The sequence below is a fragment of the Antrostomus carolinensis genome, unplaced genomic scaffold (assembly GCF_000700745.2).
Source record: "Antrostomus carolinensis isolate BGI_N321 unplaced genomic scaffold, ASM70074v2 scaffold4542, whole genome shotgun sequence".
Classification (NCBI taxonomy): Eukaryota; Metazoa; Chordata; class Aves; order Caprimulgiformes; family Caprimulgidae; genus Antrostomus; species Antrostomus carolinensis.
In genome coordinates, this window is record NW_010300045.1 from 1 (window position 1) to 16,759 (window position 16,759).

The 16,759-nt window shown below is 37.9% G+C and overlaps 1 protein-coding gene across 1 annotated transcript; it reads right to left on the reverse strand.

Annotated features, from left to right (window-relative positions):
- Window positions 1-2,111: 2,111 nt before the first annotated feature.
- On the reverse strand, window positions 2,112-16,437 carry EIF2AK2 (eukaryotic translation initiation factor 2 alpha kinase 2; the record flags this gene model as incomplete). The annotated part of the gene is made up of 11 exons (XM_029083750.1): window positions 16,334-16,437; window positions 12,752-12,866; window positions 11,436-11,599; window positions 10,499-10,625; window positions 8,713-8,795; window positions 6,705-6,789; window positions 6,213-6,247; window positions 5,910-6,044; window positions 5,329-5,448; window positions 3,989-4,096; window positions 2,112-2,304 (listed from the first exon to the last, which is right to left on the reverse strand). Coding segments are annotated over exons 1-11 (1,269 nt in total), but the record flags the coding sequence as incomplete, so codon positions are not given.
- Between the last annotated feature and the right edge of the window lie 322 nt (window positions 16,438-16,759).

The following is a 16,759-nucleotide window of genomic DNA, read 5'->3' on the forward strand; positions in this document are numbered from 1 at the left end:
TCCAGGGTGGTGAGCTTACAGTGCACCTTCACTGCCCTAAGCATCTTCAATTCCACCATTTCACGGTCACTGCAGCCAAGACTGCCCGAGAGCTTCACGCTCCCCACCAACCCCTCCTTGTTGGTGAGAACAAGGTCCAGCATGGCACCCCTCAAATAACTGGATCATACTTTAATGCTCTTCAAATACATTGTGCATATAACATTTTATATCTGAAGTGCTTTTTAGTCTTCAATCTTAGCCTTGCAATTCGATATACTTGGGCAAAGCATTTAGGCTTACATGAAATTCCACTCAAATCATAGTTTTTTCTAGGCACAGCAGGATTGTCTGTACTAAATCAATTGCAGAGTCGGGGCTTACTAAGGCATCTCACAGTACCACTTCGAAGTTTCCATTGAACTTCCCATTTTTAAACTTGACAAAGTCACAAGCAACTAAAAATAGAATTGCATCTACCTGAATGAAGTTTCCCAAAGAAGACAAAGAAACTACATTTCTGAATGTTATTGAAATGACACCAAAATGGCCTCATGCTATCTTTTACTCAAAGAAACACCAGTGAACTGTAAGGCCAGGAGAGACTTGCAGGAAGAGATCTTTGGGTTAAGAATGCCCAGTGCAGTTCTTCTGTTCAAGTTTGACCATGTCCATAGATACCTAATGCAGTACCTATACCTGGCTACACTATTTGAAGACTCCGCTCATACCAGGCACAAATGGGATTCATCTCAGCTTGAGCCTGTCCTGCAGCTTTGATTCTGGGACATGGAGATCTCAGATGGCCAGGCATCTAAGTTGACAGCAGATCAAAGTGGGGAGAAAAGTTCCTAAATTCAAATGCAGACAGACAAGTTAGCAATAGGACTTGGAAGCAGGTTACAGCCAGATGCCATGGATAAGCGACTGGGACAGCAGATTCATAGGAATAAGGAAAAGTAGGAGATTGAGCAAAGATTAAAATAAAGCGGGACTGAAGAAGCAAGAAAATACAAACCAGAGTGGGAAGAGCTAAGAATTAATGGGTGACAAGAGAAGGCACTTATAAGGCCTCTTTTTTCCAGGCATCTAGGGAAAATGAGCGTGTATTTGTGGTTCATTCCAGTTTTGTAGCCTGATAGAAAAGCTCTAGAAAATATGAATATATCTGTCCATAAAACAAGATTCTACAAGTGGGCAGTGAACATGATCTGGAACTACATTGTGAATGCAAAATGCAAAAGATTTCCATCTCTGGCTCAAGAAGTCCATAAACTTCAGGTTACTGGAAGTCTTGAGAGGAAGGGAATATGCATCAAGGACAGCATCACTGTATAATCTCTCAGCTCTAGTAATCTCTGCGTGTTTGGAATGAGCCACTATGAGGAGAACAGCATCCTAGATCAACATTTAATGTAACTTGCTACAGACGTTTTTAGGAACACCACCACCACACTAACGACTTTTTCACAAAGCAAGTGATTTAGAACTCCGTAAGCAGCATCATAGCTGGCACATGAAGCCCTGAAGGCTTGCAACTTTGTCCTTTTTATGATTGTGCATTTGCAGAGACTGAAATTCTATCAAAAAATGTAGCATTCAGGTATTTGTATGCATATGTGATACAAGAGCAACTAGAGTATGTTGTTATCAAACACAGTATGTTTTAGGACAGATAAGCTATCTCTTTACAATGCCAAGAGCAAACTCCCTAGACTCAACTTTTCACCTTCTTTCTTTAATCACCAAGTCAGTATTTCTTTTTCCAATCGGCAGTCTTGCGACCCAGTAACACATAATACACTGAAAATGCCTGTTAACTGATGACTACTGATTTTTTGAACTGCATAGGTTCCTGCTCCGGCAGGGGGATTGGACTAGATGATCTTTCGAGGTCCCTTCCAATCCCCAACATTCTGTGATTCTGTGATCCTCCAGTTTATCTTCTGATTTTAGGATGAAGTCCAGCCAGTTGCTGAAAAAAGTTAATCACTAGCAATATCAGAAGGGGCACACTACTAGGGTACATAATAGACAAACAAAGACTAGAACAATTTAACAATTTCCTGAAATTCCAATAAGTACTACTTTTATCTTTTTATTATTATTTTTAAATTACCTATCCTGCTTACCTTGAGGTCTCGATGAATTAACCCTTCAGAATGAATGTATTTCACTCCTTCCAGTATTTGTAAAAATTTGTTTTGTGCCATCTCATAATACTTTTTGTTTTGTCTATTCTTTTCAATCCAGTTTTCCAATGGCCCTTTTTCACATAATTCCATTTGGATGAAAAGACAAGTAATTTCTTTGTCTGACTTCTGCCTGCAAAGGGAAGTTATATACCATATTGAAAATGGCAAGATACAATTCCTTGCAAGCTGTCAATGATTCTTAAGTCCCTCTTCTTTAAAATAAGCTTTTTAAAATTTATTATTATTTTTGAAGTTCCCCAAAACAAATCCTGCAAGTCCCTTGATTTTAAAAAAAAGATACTAGTCCAATTTGTACTAGATATAAATCAATAGAACTGCAAAGCAAAGAATCCCTGCTCAGTTGCTACATACCCCTGGAATGTTTCTAATTTTTGCTTGCTTCCTTGTTCACACTGAAAGCTTTCCAAGTGCCCAAACTCTTCTCCCCTCATATTTAGAGGCATACCCTGTACAGGAAGAAATAGCACTGTCCTTGGCTCCCATCTTTCCCTCTAGGAACTGCTGCAAGTCTCTGGCAAGTGGTCTCTGTTCTGCTCAACATTAGCCTTCCTCTCCTACCCAGAATGACCACATTCTTTCAGCCTCTGTCCCTTCAAGAAGGTGGTGTGGTGACCATCGCTGACATCAAATCTGTGAGAAACCCTACTGAGAGGTGGAAATCTAGGTGAGATACATTCACCCACCTGACAGCCTCACACTTTCCAGAACAGTTCCCTCACCATCAGCCCATAGGACAGGCTGAGGCTGGAGATGGTGAGGGGAAGGACAATATGAAGAGAAGGAGGCAACGCTTTTTCCTGCGTGCACTGTGTGGTCTGAGTGCCCCGGAATAAAGCCGCCTGAGGCACTGAAAGGACAAGCATTATGTGGCTTGGGACCCTCAGTAGCCTTGAGGCCAGGGCACTCAGTGGAATTCCAGGCTAGGACCTCAGCTTTGAGGATTTTTTTTTTTCTGTCTTTTGCCCAATAACTGTTCAATATGAAATGTGTAAGTGATGTTGAGACTCCAACATATTAATGGTTGGGTTTTGACACAAGACTTTTTCCCCTAACTTTATTCCTCATTTACTGAGCACACTGAACAGATATCATGCCAACCATAATTTTTAATCTATTAATATTTTATGGCTCTAGGTAAGTAAGACAGCCTATCTGAAGGGTATGAATTTACAACTAGTGAAAAAAAGCTTACTACAGAAGATTTGAAAACTTAATAACCTAACTTACAAGTAAAATTCTCACCAGTGTCTTCCAATAAGTTTTTAGTGTGGAAAGACTACTTCTAAATGAAAGAGCATTTCATGTTGTATTTCTCTTCTCAACAACCAAAATTGTTTCAGGTACCATGGTTAAAATGCTAACTTAGAGAAATAATTAAATATATGAGAGCTACTGGCTGACCAGTACTTGTTTAAAAAAAAAAGGACATTTCTGATCAGAAATTTGTCAGCCAACTGCCAGTCATTTTTTTAGTTTCTTTTGTTAATTCTAGACCCAAAATTTTGAGTTCTCCGTTCTTACTCTCCTCTATAGATTCAGCAAGTTCTGTATATTAAGAGATAATAGAAAGAGAAACTTACATAATGCATCTTATTCATCAAGGAAAAGAAGATAGAAATATACTTAATTATATATGACCCGCTGCTGAAAAGCACTGTGCCTTTTTTCCTAACAGTAAGTACATAAGTATGTGTATGCAGTGATTTGTAACCAATCATCAGCCTTTCTTTCTACAGCACAAAATTCACTATGGCAAACAAGTTTGTGAGTAGAAACTACTATCTTGTCGTTACCTTGAGTCTGGATAAGTCACATGGTCATACCCTTTCCAGCTCCAATAATACCGCACTATGTTTTCATGGGCAAGTCTTGCAAGTTCTTTTACTTCACGATTTACATTCCTATTTGGAGGGGGAGAGGGGAAAAAAAAAAAATAAAAAGGCATTTCACTATAAAAATTTCATGCTAAGTTAAGTAAAAACCAATCTATCAAATAGCAGTATACAGATAGTTTTACATTAATTTAGAAAAAGAACATAATATTCTCCATACAAGTTCAAAATCGTAGTTACAATTTCTGTGGGTTTTCTTTAATCTGCTCAATTATTCCAAGTGCACAAGTGTTTTAACCATATTGGAAATCCAAGCCCCACTCAAAAAAAGTCAAAAAAGCAGATAGTTACAATGCCTAATTACTTAGGTAGCCAAACACAATGTAGCAAACAGCCATGATTTCTTTTTACCTCTGTGAAGTTTATTTACATATACAGAAGTCAGTGTAAATACTCATGAAGAACTATTACTAAATTCGGCCTAAGCTTGTTGTAACATTGCCTAGTGAAGTAAGCTCAAACCCATCAGCAGACCAGCAGTCTTTATTTGAAGAACTGTTTTTTTTAGTATAGTTCTCAGGATAATACAAATTACATATGCTTGTGAAGAACACAGGGATTTGAAGGGCAGTTACACAATGTAAGAGACAAGTATCTCAAACAACATGAAATTTTTGAATAGATTATTTAAAAGAAATTCAAGCTTTTCAGCTGCTGATAAAATACTCCACTAGGTACTGGTTACAGAAAATTACTTTAAAAAAAAAAATAAAGATCATCATTCTCTGCTGAGATTTAAAAAGGATAAATAACACAGTGTGAGAGTAATGATTACATGGGTCAGATATAAAGCATTTTCCAATTACTTTAATTTTTCTCTATTTTCCCTAATTATAGTCATTATGCATTACTGTTACATAAATTTTCCATGTAACCTGTCAAAAATAACAGTGCTGCTTTCAGTGGTTTAATCATCACTAAGTTTTCTTCAAACACATTTTGCAATATTAATAACCAGAGCACTACTGTGTTCAGGGAAAGTAGAACTTAACAAATCTACTCTTTTACAGCTGTATCTGAAATTATTCCAGTGCATGCAAAAATTAAAAATCTGCTAACAAAGTTGCATGCCATTTTCAGCTTCACTTAGAAATAAAGAAAAGTTTACTAGAAAGAATGGACAATTAATACTGAAAATTGCTTAAATGCTTCTAGGATTATTAAAGAGACAAAACAAAGTACTAAAATCTGGATTAAGGTTATGCTAAAATGAAAAACAAAAATAAATATACAGTACATACTTTGCAAAGGGAACTCGTTTGACTGCATAGGTTCTCTCATCAAGTTTTGCTGTTGCTTTGAAAACATTCCCAAAACCACCTTCACCAATAGGCTCTATATTTTTAAAACTCTCAAGAAATCTTAAAAAAAAAAAAAAAGATATATAACTTAAGTATACTTAACAATAAATTTATAAGATATAAAAATGATCCTGACAGATCTAATACATCTGCTGAAATATCATTCTATATTTTATCACTCAACACCTATACAGGTCTACATCATAGCCATGAAGAGTAAAAAAAAAAAAAAAAACCAAAAAACAAGGGACATTGATCCTTGAAATAATCTAGGGTAATTACCCTCATATCTTCACACAAATGTCTTTTGGTTGTAAGCATTAAATATCATTGCATGTCAGCTGCTATACTACATTTGAAATTTACAGGAAAAAAAAAAAGAAATACCAATTTTCTTTGAAATTTATTTTTACAGCAGCATTTTCACACATTCTATTATAAATAAGCAAACAAATCTAGACCACTACATACTGTAATTGCCATACAGATCTTATTTGGAAGAAAAAAAAAATCCTTCTTACCTTTTATCCACAGTGTATGGACTTTCATTCTCCTCACTTGTATTTGTGTCCAAATCTGGCAAACTTTCATCTGAATCTGACGTCTTTTTTTCCTCCTCCTTTTTTCTTGCATTACCAAAATTAGCTGCCAATTTTCTTTAACAACAATAAAAGCAAAACTTATCATGAGTTGTTTTTCTAATATATGACAAGAGAAAAGAAATGTACCTCCCAATAGTGGCATTTCTTTGCTAGATATAAAAACCACTGAAGTGGTTTGCAACATAGTTTATGGGAGATAGTAACCTAGAAATAAACACGTACCTTTTGGATTTCAGGGCAGAACTTTCTGCGCCTCCCTACATGAAAAAAGAGAAAAAACCTAACTGAGATCCTCAATATTTTCACTATAGTTAGTTTAAAATATGTCTGAGAATGTATCTAGGCATCGCCTATAAATATGTTCATACCTTATATAAACAATGTGATAAGAATGAAGCCGTATCTTAGCTTAAAATTTTTTACATGTGCTATATATGACATCATCATTCTTCCCACAGAAAGATACGAGCTTAGTTTGATCCCCTTTCTTGCAAATACTGACCATTTGGTCAACAGGACATAAACTGGGTACATAGTACAGAAGTAAATTACTAATGGTGAACAGTAAGAAAGTAATGAATATTCTTAGGAAAAATGTACATGTGTTTTCTAGTGATTAGTGGATAAAGGAACAAACTGGTGCTACACTGACAAGAGCTTTTTCTGTGCAGGGTCTACAGTGTAATTATGAGGAAGACCATTTCCATACTATACCTGAGAAGGCGAAGGCTTTTTACATATTGCCATGTCTTTCATTTTTTCTTCCAACTTTCCAGCTGAGTCTTCAAAGCAAATACTGCTGTTACCAAAAAATAATAGACTCATTTTAGATGAAAGTAAGTAACACAATCACAAATAAAATGATTGTCATAAGAAATAAAGAAGCATAAAAAAATACACAGTTTTTAAAAGCAAAACCTGAAAAAGCATTAACAATCAGGACTTGCTTAAACTACAAAACTTCATGCTGGAAAGCTAATAAATAATAACATTTTGTAATATACTCCTCTATTTCTATGATATGATGTCTAGAATATATATCATATAGATATCCATTATATCCATTAATTAAATAGGTTAAATACAGATGTATATTTCAAGGCACTGCAGCCACGTCTAGCACTGTACATATCAGGTTGCTTTTCAGTTGCGCAAAGAACACAAAGGAAGTGGTAGTGGCACTACAGTCAAGTCAACTGCTGGACCCAAAAGGCTTGACCTAAGGTTCCCAAGTCACAAATTAAACTTTATGCAGGCTCATTTTCTTTCACTAAGAAAATTTTCCCTTTGGTGGAAGTGAAGATTCATGGAGAATGAACAAAAAAAAAAATAAGAAAGCAGAATGTGGAGCACAGTAAACTACTGAAATTGAATTATACTGAGTTCACAGGAGCGTCGCAACAGGAAAATGAGTGTTAAAAATTGCATGAAATGTTGCTATCAAATGAGGTAGGTTATTCCATTTACCCCACAGTAAAAATGCTTCTGAAAGGACTACTCATGGCAAAATGTAAAAATATATCAGAAAGCTCTACAATTATCACAGAATCACCTGGTTGGAAAAGACCTTTGAGACAGAGTCCAACTGTACCTTCCCACTGCTAAACCATATCTCTGAGCACCTCATCTACCCATCTTTTCAATACCTCCAGGGATGATGACACCTCCCTAAGCAGCCCATTCCAGTGCCTGATAACCCTTTCAGTGAAGAATTTTTTCCTGGTATCCAATCTGAACCTCCCCTGGCACAACTTGAGGCCATTTCCTCTTGTCCTATCACTTGCTACTTGGGAGAAGAGACAAACATCCACCTCGCTACAACCTCCTTTCAGGTAGTTGTAGACAGTGATAAGGTCTCCCCTGAGCCTTCTCCTCTCTAGGCTAAACAACCCCAGTTCCCTCAGCCACTCCTCATAAGACTTGTTCTCCAGCCCCTTCACCAGCTTCATTGCTCTTCTCTGGACACGCTCCAGTGCCTCAATGTCCTTCTTGTAGTGAGAGGCCCAAAACTGAACACAGTATTCAAGGTTGGGCCTCACCAATGCTGAGTACAGGGGAAGGATGACTTCCCTGGTCCTGCTGGCCACACTGTTTCTGACACAGGCCAGGATGCCTTTGGCCTTCTTGGCCACCTGGGCACACTGCTGGCTCATGTTCAGCCGGATGTCGACCAACACCCCCTGGTCCTTTTCCACCAGGCAACTTTCCAGCCACTCCTCCCCAAGCCTGTAGTGTTGCATGGGGTTGTTGTGACCCAAGTGCAGGACCTGGCATTTGGTCTTGTTGATCCTCATACAGTTGGTCACAGCCCACTGATCCAACCTATCCAGGTCCCTCTGTAGAGACTTCCTACCCTCAAGCAGATCAACACTTCCACCCATCTTAGTGTCATCTGTGAATTTACTGAGGGTGCACTCAATCCCTTCATTGATAAAGGTGTTAAACAGAACTGGCCCCAACACTGAGCCCTGGGGAACACCACTTGTGACCAGCCTCCAACTGGATTTAACTTATTTCTTATAAGCTAACCTATAAGAACTCAAATAAAATTGCAAAAGTACAAGAAATTTTGCTCTGAAGTCTAAGAAATATAATCTCAAATTAAATGGCATTATACTGCAATAAAGAAACTATGACAAATTTTATTTTGAACCAGATCACAAGACCCTCTAAAATTAGTAAATACATTTTTCTTATCATATTATCAGTGAACTCAACTTACTCTGAGTCAGACCGAGTTAGCACTTGGGAGGAATTACTATATTCATTAAGTGTAGAATTGCTATTAGTTTTTCCACTTACCATCTGAAAAAAAGAAAAAACAAGAATGGTTAACAAAATCATATTTAAAAAATCCCTAGTGCAAAAGATGCCATTCAAAGAGGGGAGAGGGAAGATTACAATGTCCTAAGTGGAAGTTGTTAACTGCAATGAATGTTCAGAGCCTTGCAGAAGAAAAGGCATCTCCCTAACTTCCACCCAGAGGAGTGAAACACGGAGCCCTGTCACAGTGAGCGTTTTCCTACTCATATTGAGACCATACAGCTGTGTTTGCAAAAGTAGAATCTGAGATCTATTAAAAAATCAGGATAAGAGTAAGAGTTATTAAATAGAAAGGTTTTCATTGTTTACTGCATATGCAGTTGTCTGTGTGGAAAGTTAGATATACGTAGGCTTTGGTATATGTAACCAGCAGAACTGAAAATCTGAGTCTGTACAAAAAGACATGCAATGTCTTCAGTGTGACAACTCAGCAAAACCTGGATTACTAAAATGAGGTCAACTAAAAAAATTAAACCTAAATACTTAGTAGAGGTTCTTCCCCTTTCCACCCACCTCCACCATGTCATAAAAGCATAAATGTAATTTTAAAAGCAACATCTACAATTGTTACAGACCATAACCTGTCAAAAAGTAAAAAAACTTAAGGGTTTATGTTTCAGTGATAGTCAACAAAGAAAACCCTTTTTTTAAAGTCAGGAGTACTGGGCCTTTACTACTTTTTGCTACTTACATTTTGGTTGTTACACAGACATCACTGTTGGGAATTAATAAAAATTAAAACCAAACCAAAACAACCCACCACAAATTTAGAATAATTGCTACAGAGGTTCTGCTTGCAGTAGTAAATTTCGGACTTTGATGAAAATGCAAAGACCCATGAGCTCGCAACATGGGGAAATATTAAGGAAGGATCCTAGAGCTACAATGGGCCACTAATCACATAGATAACTTAAAAACAACAATAAAAGCAGCATTTGAAATCCATAGGAAACAGACAAATAATGAAAAAAAGTATTTAAAGCAGAAATTATTTCTTTCCTCCCTGGTACTGCCTTCTTTTGCTTTAAACTACCCTTCATTTGAGTTAGTTCATATGTACTGTTCTGTGCATTTCAGAAGCGGGTTTGGATCACTGTTAGAATTCTGGTAATTTTTTGCACATATGGAAATACGACTGCCAACATGACAACAACCGCTCTGCTCTCCAGAGGATGGTGTTAGCAATTGCTTCACTAGACTCTGCCTCGGAACACTAGAGAAGGCAAGTCCTGGTGATTTTCACTCCTGCTTTTGCCTTTCTCACATTTCACAACAGATTTTTGATCCAACAGAAGGCAGTACATGGCTTAATGTACACGGGAGTACATTTATGTTCATAGTCAGTCAGCTTGGCAACACTTCACACAGGAGACAACCAGTGTATTAGAGCAGTCAGGATTCAGAAATTTTTAATGTATGTGCATCCTTGAATGACAACATATCAGACCATATTCTGAAATACTCAGAGATATCAACTATTTTTTTTAATCCAGCAATTGAATATAGAAACATAACATAATTTTTACCAACAGAATCCTGGAGCCCAACCAACCCACCAAAATATAGATTGTTTTCTGCTTAAGTGGAATCCATGGAACATGCTTTTAAACACAATGAGTAAATCTACTCAAAGATTAAAGATACAATAATTAAACTTATGTCTTAAGGCTAAATATAGGACATACTGTTGTAGCGCCTTCCTTATTTAGCTTCTCTAACGCTTGTTTTGCAGCAGCTTGTTTTGCAGTAGCTAGAGAAGGTCCGGTGCCAGTTCCATACACAAAACCACTAATTGTACAGTTACAAGAAAACCTGTAAAATGTAACAGGGAATAAAGTCTTATGTCCCATATGGCAAATCTTAATTTAATGATTTTAAACACTACAATCAATTGACATTATAGAATGGAAATCCAAAATATACATTTTCAGGACAGTATTTCCAATGTGCATTTAATCTACTTAATAATGGTAGGTAACTAATTTGGCATGGCTTCAAACATAACCAGTTTTAAGAAGATGAATATTTAGCACTTTTTAAAGTTAAACTCCTTAAAATATCATATCATATGCACCCATAATCACAAATTATCTGCAGTTTAGGTTTTAAAATGGCTGATTTTGCAGAGGAAGAGAGGAGGAGTTTTCCAGCAGATGTCATCAAGAGAGTTAAAATATGTAGATATTCTTTATCATTCCTCAGCTGTCATCAAGTGGTACATTTCTACAACTCCCTGACTGCAATACGTACAGAAGGGGACCTAGACGGTCTTTCCTTGGCACTTGGCTCCTAGGGGCCTCCAAAATACATGCCAAGAGGTCCACAAAGGCACCAGAGCTACAGCCAAGGTAGCTGACAATTTGTCAACACTGACTACCACTCTATCATCAAGCCATCTCTTCTCCCAGCTAAACAAACTCAGTCCTCTTAGCATTTCCTCCTATGCCATATCCTCCAACTCCTTAACCACCTTAATGGCCCTCCATTGGATTTTCTCCAGACCACCTCCAAATTTTTATTGTATTTCAAAAGATTCATCTAACACTACTCAGGATAACTAATGGTAGTGTTAGTAAACACAAAGAAGTATTAAAAGCAAGTATGAAGAAAAGTACATCTTACATGGGAGCATGGGCGTCTCCAGTACGTTTTTTGTTAGGATAATCTACTATGTGCAATGTCTTTTGTGAATATATATTTAGTAGGCTGACATAGTCGCTACTTAGTACAGGTGATAAGGTCACTGGAGTCGTCATTAATTCTGCAGCTTGCATACTTGAAGTAGTCTCTGGCTATAAAACAAACAAAATAGGAAACAATATATAGATTCAGATAAACAGCACACAAGATCTAGCATAGCAGCAAGGCTTGTCAGCATTTCAAAATATTTTCAAGAAATCACAAGTTTGCATTAACAGAGTCCCTTGTGGCAAAGGGCAGCCATCCCAATCCAGAATTATTGGATTTTTCATTTCCAAAGAAATGTAAATCCAGTTTTCCAAGTATTGCACCAATGTCTTTAACAACCTATGACTATGTGTCCTCCAACCTCTTAAGAAAAGACAGGGAATGAGCTATGAAATGTCTCATTAAAAAAAAAAAAATCAAATGCTGCGTCTGAATTTTCTCACAGCCTGAGCAGAGCCAAGAAAAAGGATGGCAGCAGGATGCAAGGGCTGCAAATGCGCCCATGCATGCACAAGAGGGGAAAGCAGGACTTTTCAGCTGTCCCTTGATTACACAGCATCAATAATATACTAGCAAACATGCAGCAATTGTGTTAAAGTAACGATGGTGACACAATAAAAAGCATATGAAAACAGGTAAGGAGAGATTTCACTCAACAAGGTGCTAAGAAGCATTCAGAGTCAAAAAGAACAAAAAAGAATGGCTACCACAAAACACATGGCAGAAAACAGACGAACAAAATTCAAACCTACACTAAATCAAGAAAGGATAAAGAGTATAGAATCAGCTATACCATAAAGAATATAATAACACAGAAACAAAAGATTAATCAGATCAAATGAAGGTAAGCAATTTTATGAGCAGAGTGGCAACAGACACACTGAACAATGCCTTGTAAATGTTTTGATGACATCAAATTGCTGAACAGTTGTCAAGATAAAAAAAAAACCAACACTGTCCATTCTGGATATACCAAGACAGTTGAACAAAGGCAAATACATTTCCTCATCCTCTTGTAACAGCAGAGGAGGAAACATTCTCAATATTACATACCAACCCTGCAGCAGAACAATAAGGAAATAATTCAGTGGTAAAAAGTAGACAAGCACTGAATAATACAGAACAAAGACGATTTAAATAAATCATAAAAAACCTCTTCCAAATTAAAAAAATTAATATTGGATACTTTTAGAGATTCATCTTCAACCTTACTATCAAAACAAAACAAAAAAATCGTACAGTTTACTCACCTGTTTCTGAATCATTTTCCACGTTCTTTTTGCTGCTACTGCTTTTGCTTCCTTCTTATTTTTACCAGTGCCTCTACCATAGTCTACATTGTTTATTTTAACCACAACTGTGAACCTGCAACGAAGGAAATTTTTCTAAAACATTGTTACATTTTGTCTCATATATACTCAATAACCTTCTCAGATTCAACTTTCTTTTTATTATCTACAAAGCACTGTAAGTTAACCGTGGAGGTATTTAAGTATTCATGTGTTTTTGTAATATCTAACTCCTGATTATCATAATTCTTTAGTAGAAATATTGGTTAGATGTTTCCTCCCTAGTCACAAATGCACATACTTTATTAGTAACAGTATTCTTAGATGCTTAACTGCTTTTCAAAAGCAGAATTATTTAAATTTTTAAAAACAAAAGAATGCACAAGATCAGCGTTGTTACAGGCAAAGTTGTGAAGCCTTAACACCAGGACACACCTCAGCATTGCAAAACTACCTGGAGAGGAAAGATTAGCTAATAGTGATTTAATGGATCCAGAAATGACATTACACTCACCTTTGATACAGTGCTATATACACTATTTATTAAGTATAAAAAAAATGTGTGTTGTGCTTCAGAAGACATGAATTCAAAGGCAGTCCAAACAAAAAAAAAAACCCCAAACAAAAAAAATCAGTGGCTGCCCTTCCACACTCAACCACTGATCCCTTCCCCCTCCACTGCACAACTGTGCACACGCTGCTTCCCACACTACAGGGAATGGATGCAGCTCAGGACTGACTGTACTGGGTCTGGCTGGGATGGAGTTAACTTTCTCCATAGCATCTGCTATGGTGCTATGTTGTGGATTTGGGACTGAAACAGTGCTGGTAACACAACAGTGTTTTACCTATTGCTGAGCAGTGTTTGCACAGCATCAAAGCCTTTTCTTTTTCCCCACCCTGGTGTCCCAGCAAGTAGGCTGGGGGTGTGTGAGAAGCTGGGAAGCAACACAAGACATTTGAAAATACGTTTAAATTATTTCATGGGTAAACTAATACTATATTTTTGTTTTAATTTGTGTATTGACAACATGATAGAATTCGGCTCTTCTTACTTTGGATCTAGATTTTACAATCTAGGGCAGTTGGCCAGAGGAATATTCCGTGCCATATGGCATCACACTCAGCAATAAAAGCTAGGGGGAAAAGGAGGAAGAGGCAACACTGGGGGTTATAATGTTTGTCCTCCCAAAGTAGCCATTACGTATGATGAAGCCCCACTTCTCTGGAAATGGCTAAACATCTTCCCCGCTGATGGGAGGCAGTGAGTGAATTCCTTGTTTTGCTGTGGTTGCTCATACAGCTTTGTTTCACTTACTAAACTGTCTTTATCGGGAGCCATAAGTTTTTCTTCCTTTCACCCTTACAATTCTCCCCCCACCCCACTGGGAGGAACTGAGTGAGTGGCTGGCTGGGGGTTTCACTGCCACCTGGGGTCAAACCCCTCATCCCGACCTAATAACGAAATGCTGCTTTTCAGCCAAATCAGTTCTTACCCAGATCTGACTTGTCCTGCAGTTGCAAAATCCCTAATGTTCCTGCTACTGCCTTCACACAAAAGGCAACAGAGGAGAAAAAAACAACTAGATTTGTGCTTTTGGCAGCAGCACAAACGTGCCTCAAGTTAAAGGGACCATTATTATAATCTCGGGTATGTCTGTACTTCATATTGCAGCAGAGCATATACGCAAGCTTACAGTAGACAGGATACATTCACAGAATGAAGCAGTGTAGTTATAACACCATGAGTTTTCTCTGTGGGACTATTTGTCTCAACCAGTGGAATGACTTCAGGAATTCACTTTTTGTATTTTTCCAACTTTGCTCTCCACTTCCTTTTAATGAAATGTTTGGATGGAAAACAACACAGATTCAGAACAGTGCTTGCAGTCATTGTGTAAGCAAGCCTTAATGGGAGATCTTAAGGAGGCAAACAGCAGGACAAGGCACACCACAGTGTGCCACATACTCTACACTTAGGAAACACCATACCAAAGAAAAAGCATGAAAGAGATCGTTCTTTGGGAAAGGGTTTGTTAGCCAGCTGGCCTGGTTGTCCACACAATGCATTCCCAGCCCAAGAAAGCTCACAGCCGCTCAGAATGGAGCCAGCCTGGGCTCTCCCAACCTTCTTACATCACATTCAGCACTGACTCTGCTAGACATTGCAGTGGAAGCAGCTACAGCACCAAAACCAGGACATGATGGGAGGAGCTGACAGGAGGTGCCTCTGCGTCATGCCTCAGACAACTGCAGGAGGACTTATAAGATGGGACACAGCACAGAAGAGTTAAGGAGCCAGCTCAGGACCAGCAGTGGCCAACATGTCCCATTAGCAAGCAAAGCACTGGGATAGAGCACCACCAGGGCACCAAAGGAGGTTTACAGCTCTCATTGCTGTAGCCCCAGACTGTACATTGTACCCCTTGGAACAGCTCAAGTTATCCAGGATCTTCCTAGATACCACTGTCACACCTCACATCACTTACAGATACAAGAGAATGGGTTGAATCATATTTTTGAATGTAGCAGAGCACACAGAACAAAATTTAAAAGTGCAATGAATGGGATAAATGTGTAAATTTGAAATTTATGTAAATTCTTAGTCCCATGCCATCATTTTTGAAGCGTGAAGATGTAGCTGTGTGATGACAGCTGTGGCCACTGCTGCAATAAGGGTCACTTTTTTTAATTACATGAGCCACATGTAAAAAAATAAGATAACTGATTAACATTTCAGATGCAGATAATACTTACTAATTTATTCTGGGACTATGGTCAGGTTTAAGAATAAGTCAGCACAGGCAGTGCTGGCTGGCAACATGGAGGACATTAAAAGAAACATACTAATTATTAGCATAAGGCTTGTCTTCATGCAAACTACCAAAAATAATTTTAAAAAAATCATGCAAGGAAACATCATAGATCTTGAGAGATCTTGAGTATCTATGATCTCTACAAGGGAAATAGCAAAACACCATATTTGTGTTAGAAGTAAAACAAAATTTCATCACCTGTAATTGTCTCTAAAAGTAAAAGCAAAACAGCTTAAGCAAAAGACCCTTCTCTTGTAACAGACGTTCAATAATTAACTACACGTAAAACATGTTGGTACCAAATCAATTAATATACACCTTACCTTTATAGTTAGAAATTAACAATATAAAACAAATAATTTCCACACTTTGTAAAACTAAATAAAAACCAAAGCACTTAAGTTAGCACAGATCATGAACTGAAACGCTTACCTGCTTACCTGCAGCCTACCCCCACCTCCTGAGAGGTTTCATGGCAGATGCGTAACATAAGCAGTGCATTGCTGCTGCTTCCCAAAAGAGGGACATCAACTCTGAAATAAGTTTTCTCCTCAAACTCTATCACATGACATCCTCCTCACACACCTATCACTCAATTTATTGCTTCAGCCAGCTCCCCTGACACATGTACATTTTCAGCAAATTAACTTTTATGATTCCAAACTTCATCCAGTTTGTTCATTGCAGGAAGAGTCCTGATTTTTATTGACATGCACAGTGAACTTACTCAGGATCATGAGATGGGCCGGTCATCCCAACATCAGCATAAACCAGTTTAAGTTTCTGCTTTAGACAGTGATTGTTCAGCTTCTCCATGAACTCTCGATCCATTCTGACACAATCTCAAAAAGGTTCTGCAAAGTAACATTCAAAGATACGTCTGTGCCTCCAGGCATAGCTTGGAGACAGCCCCTAGTCCTGGCAGACCTCTGCTGTGATGCAAAATACAAAGCCGGTGTCAGTAAGATAAACTTCGTAGAAAACGAATTCTAATTTCTAATTCAAGTGTTTGCTCTGCAACTGTGTCTGAAGAGTCATTGGTTGGAACAACAGATTTAGAAAGCAGAGCAGAGAATGGAGTGATTACAGATTTCTTGGCAGGAAAAGGCTGAATCATTCACTGAATCTTGGCAGGATGGGGGGGAGGTGGGGG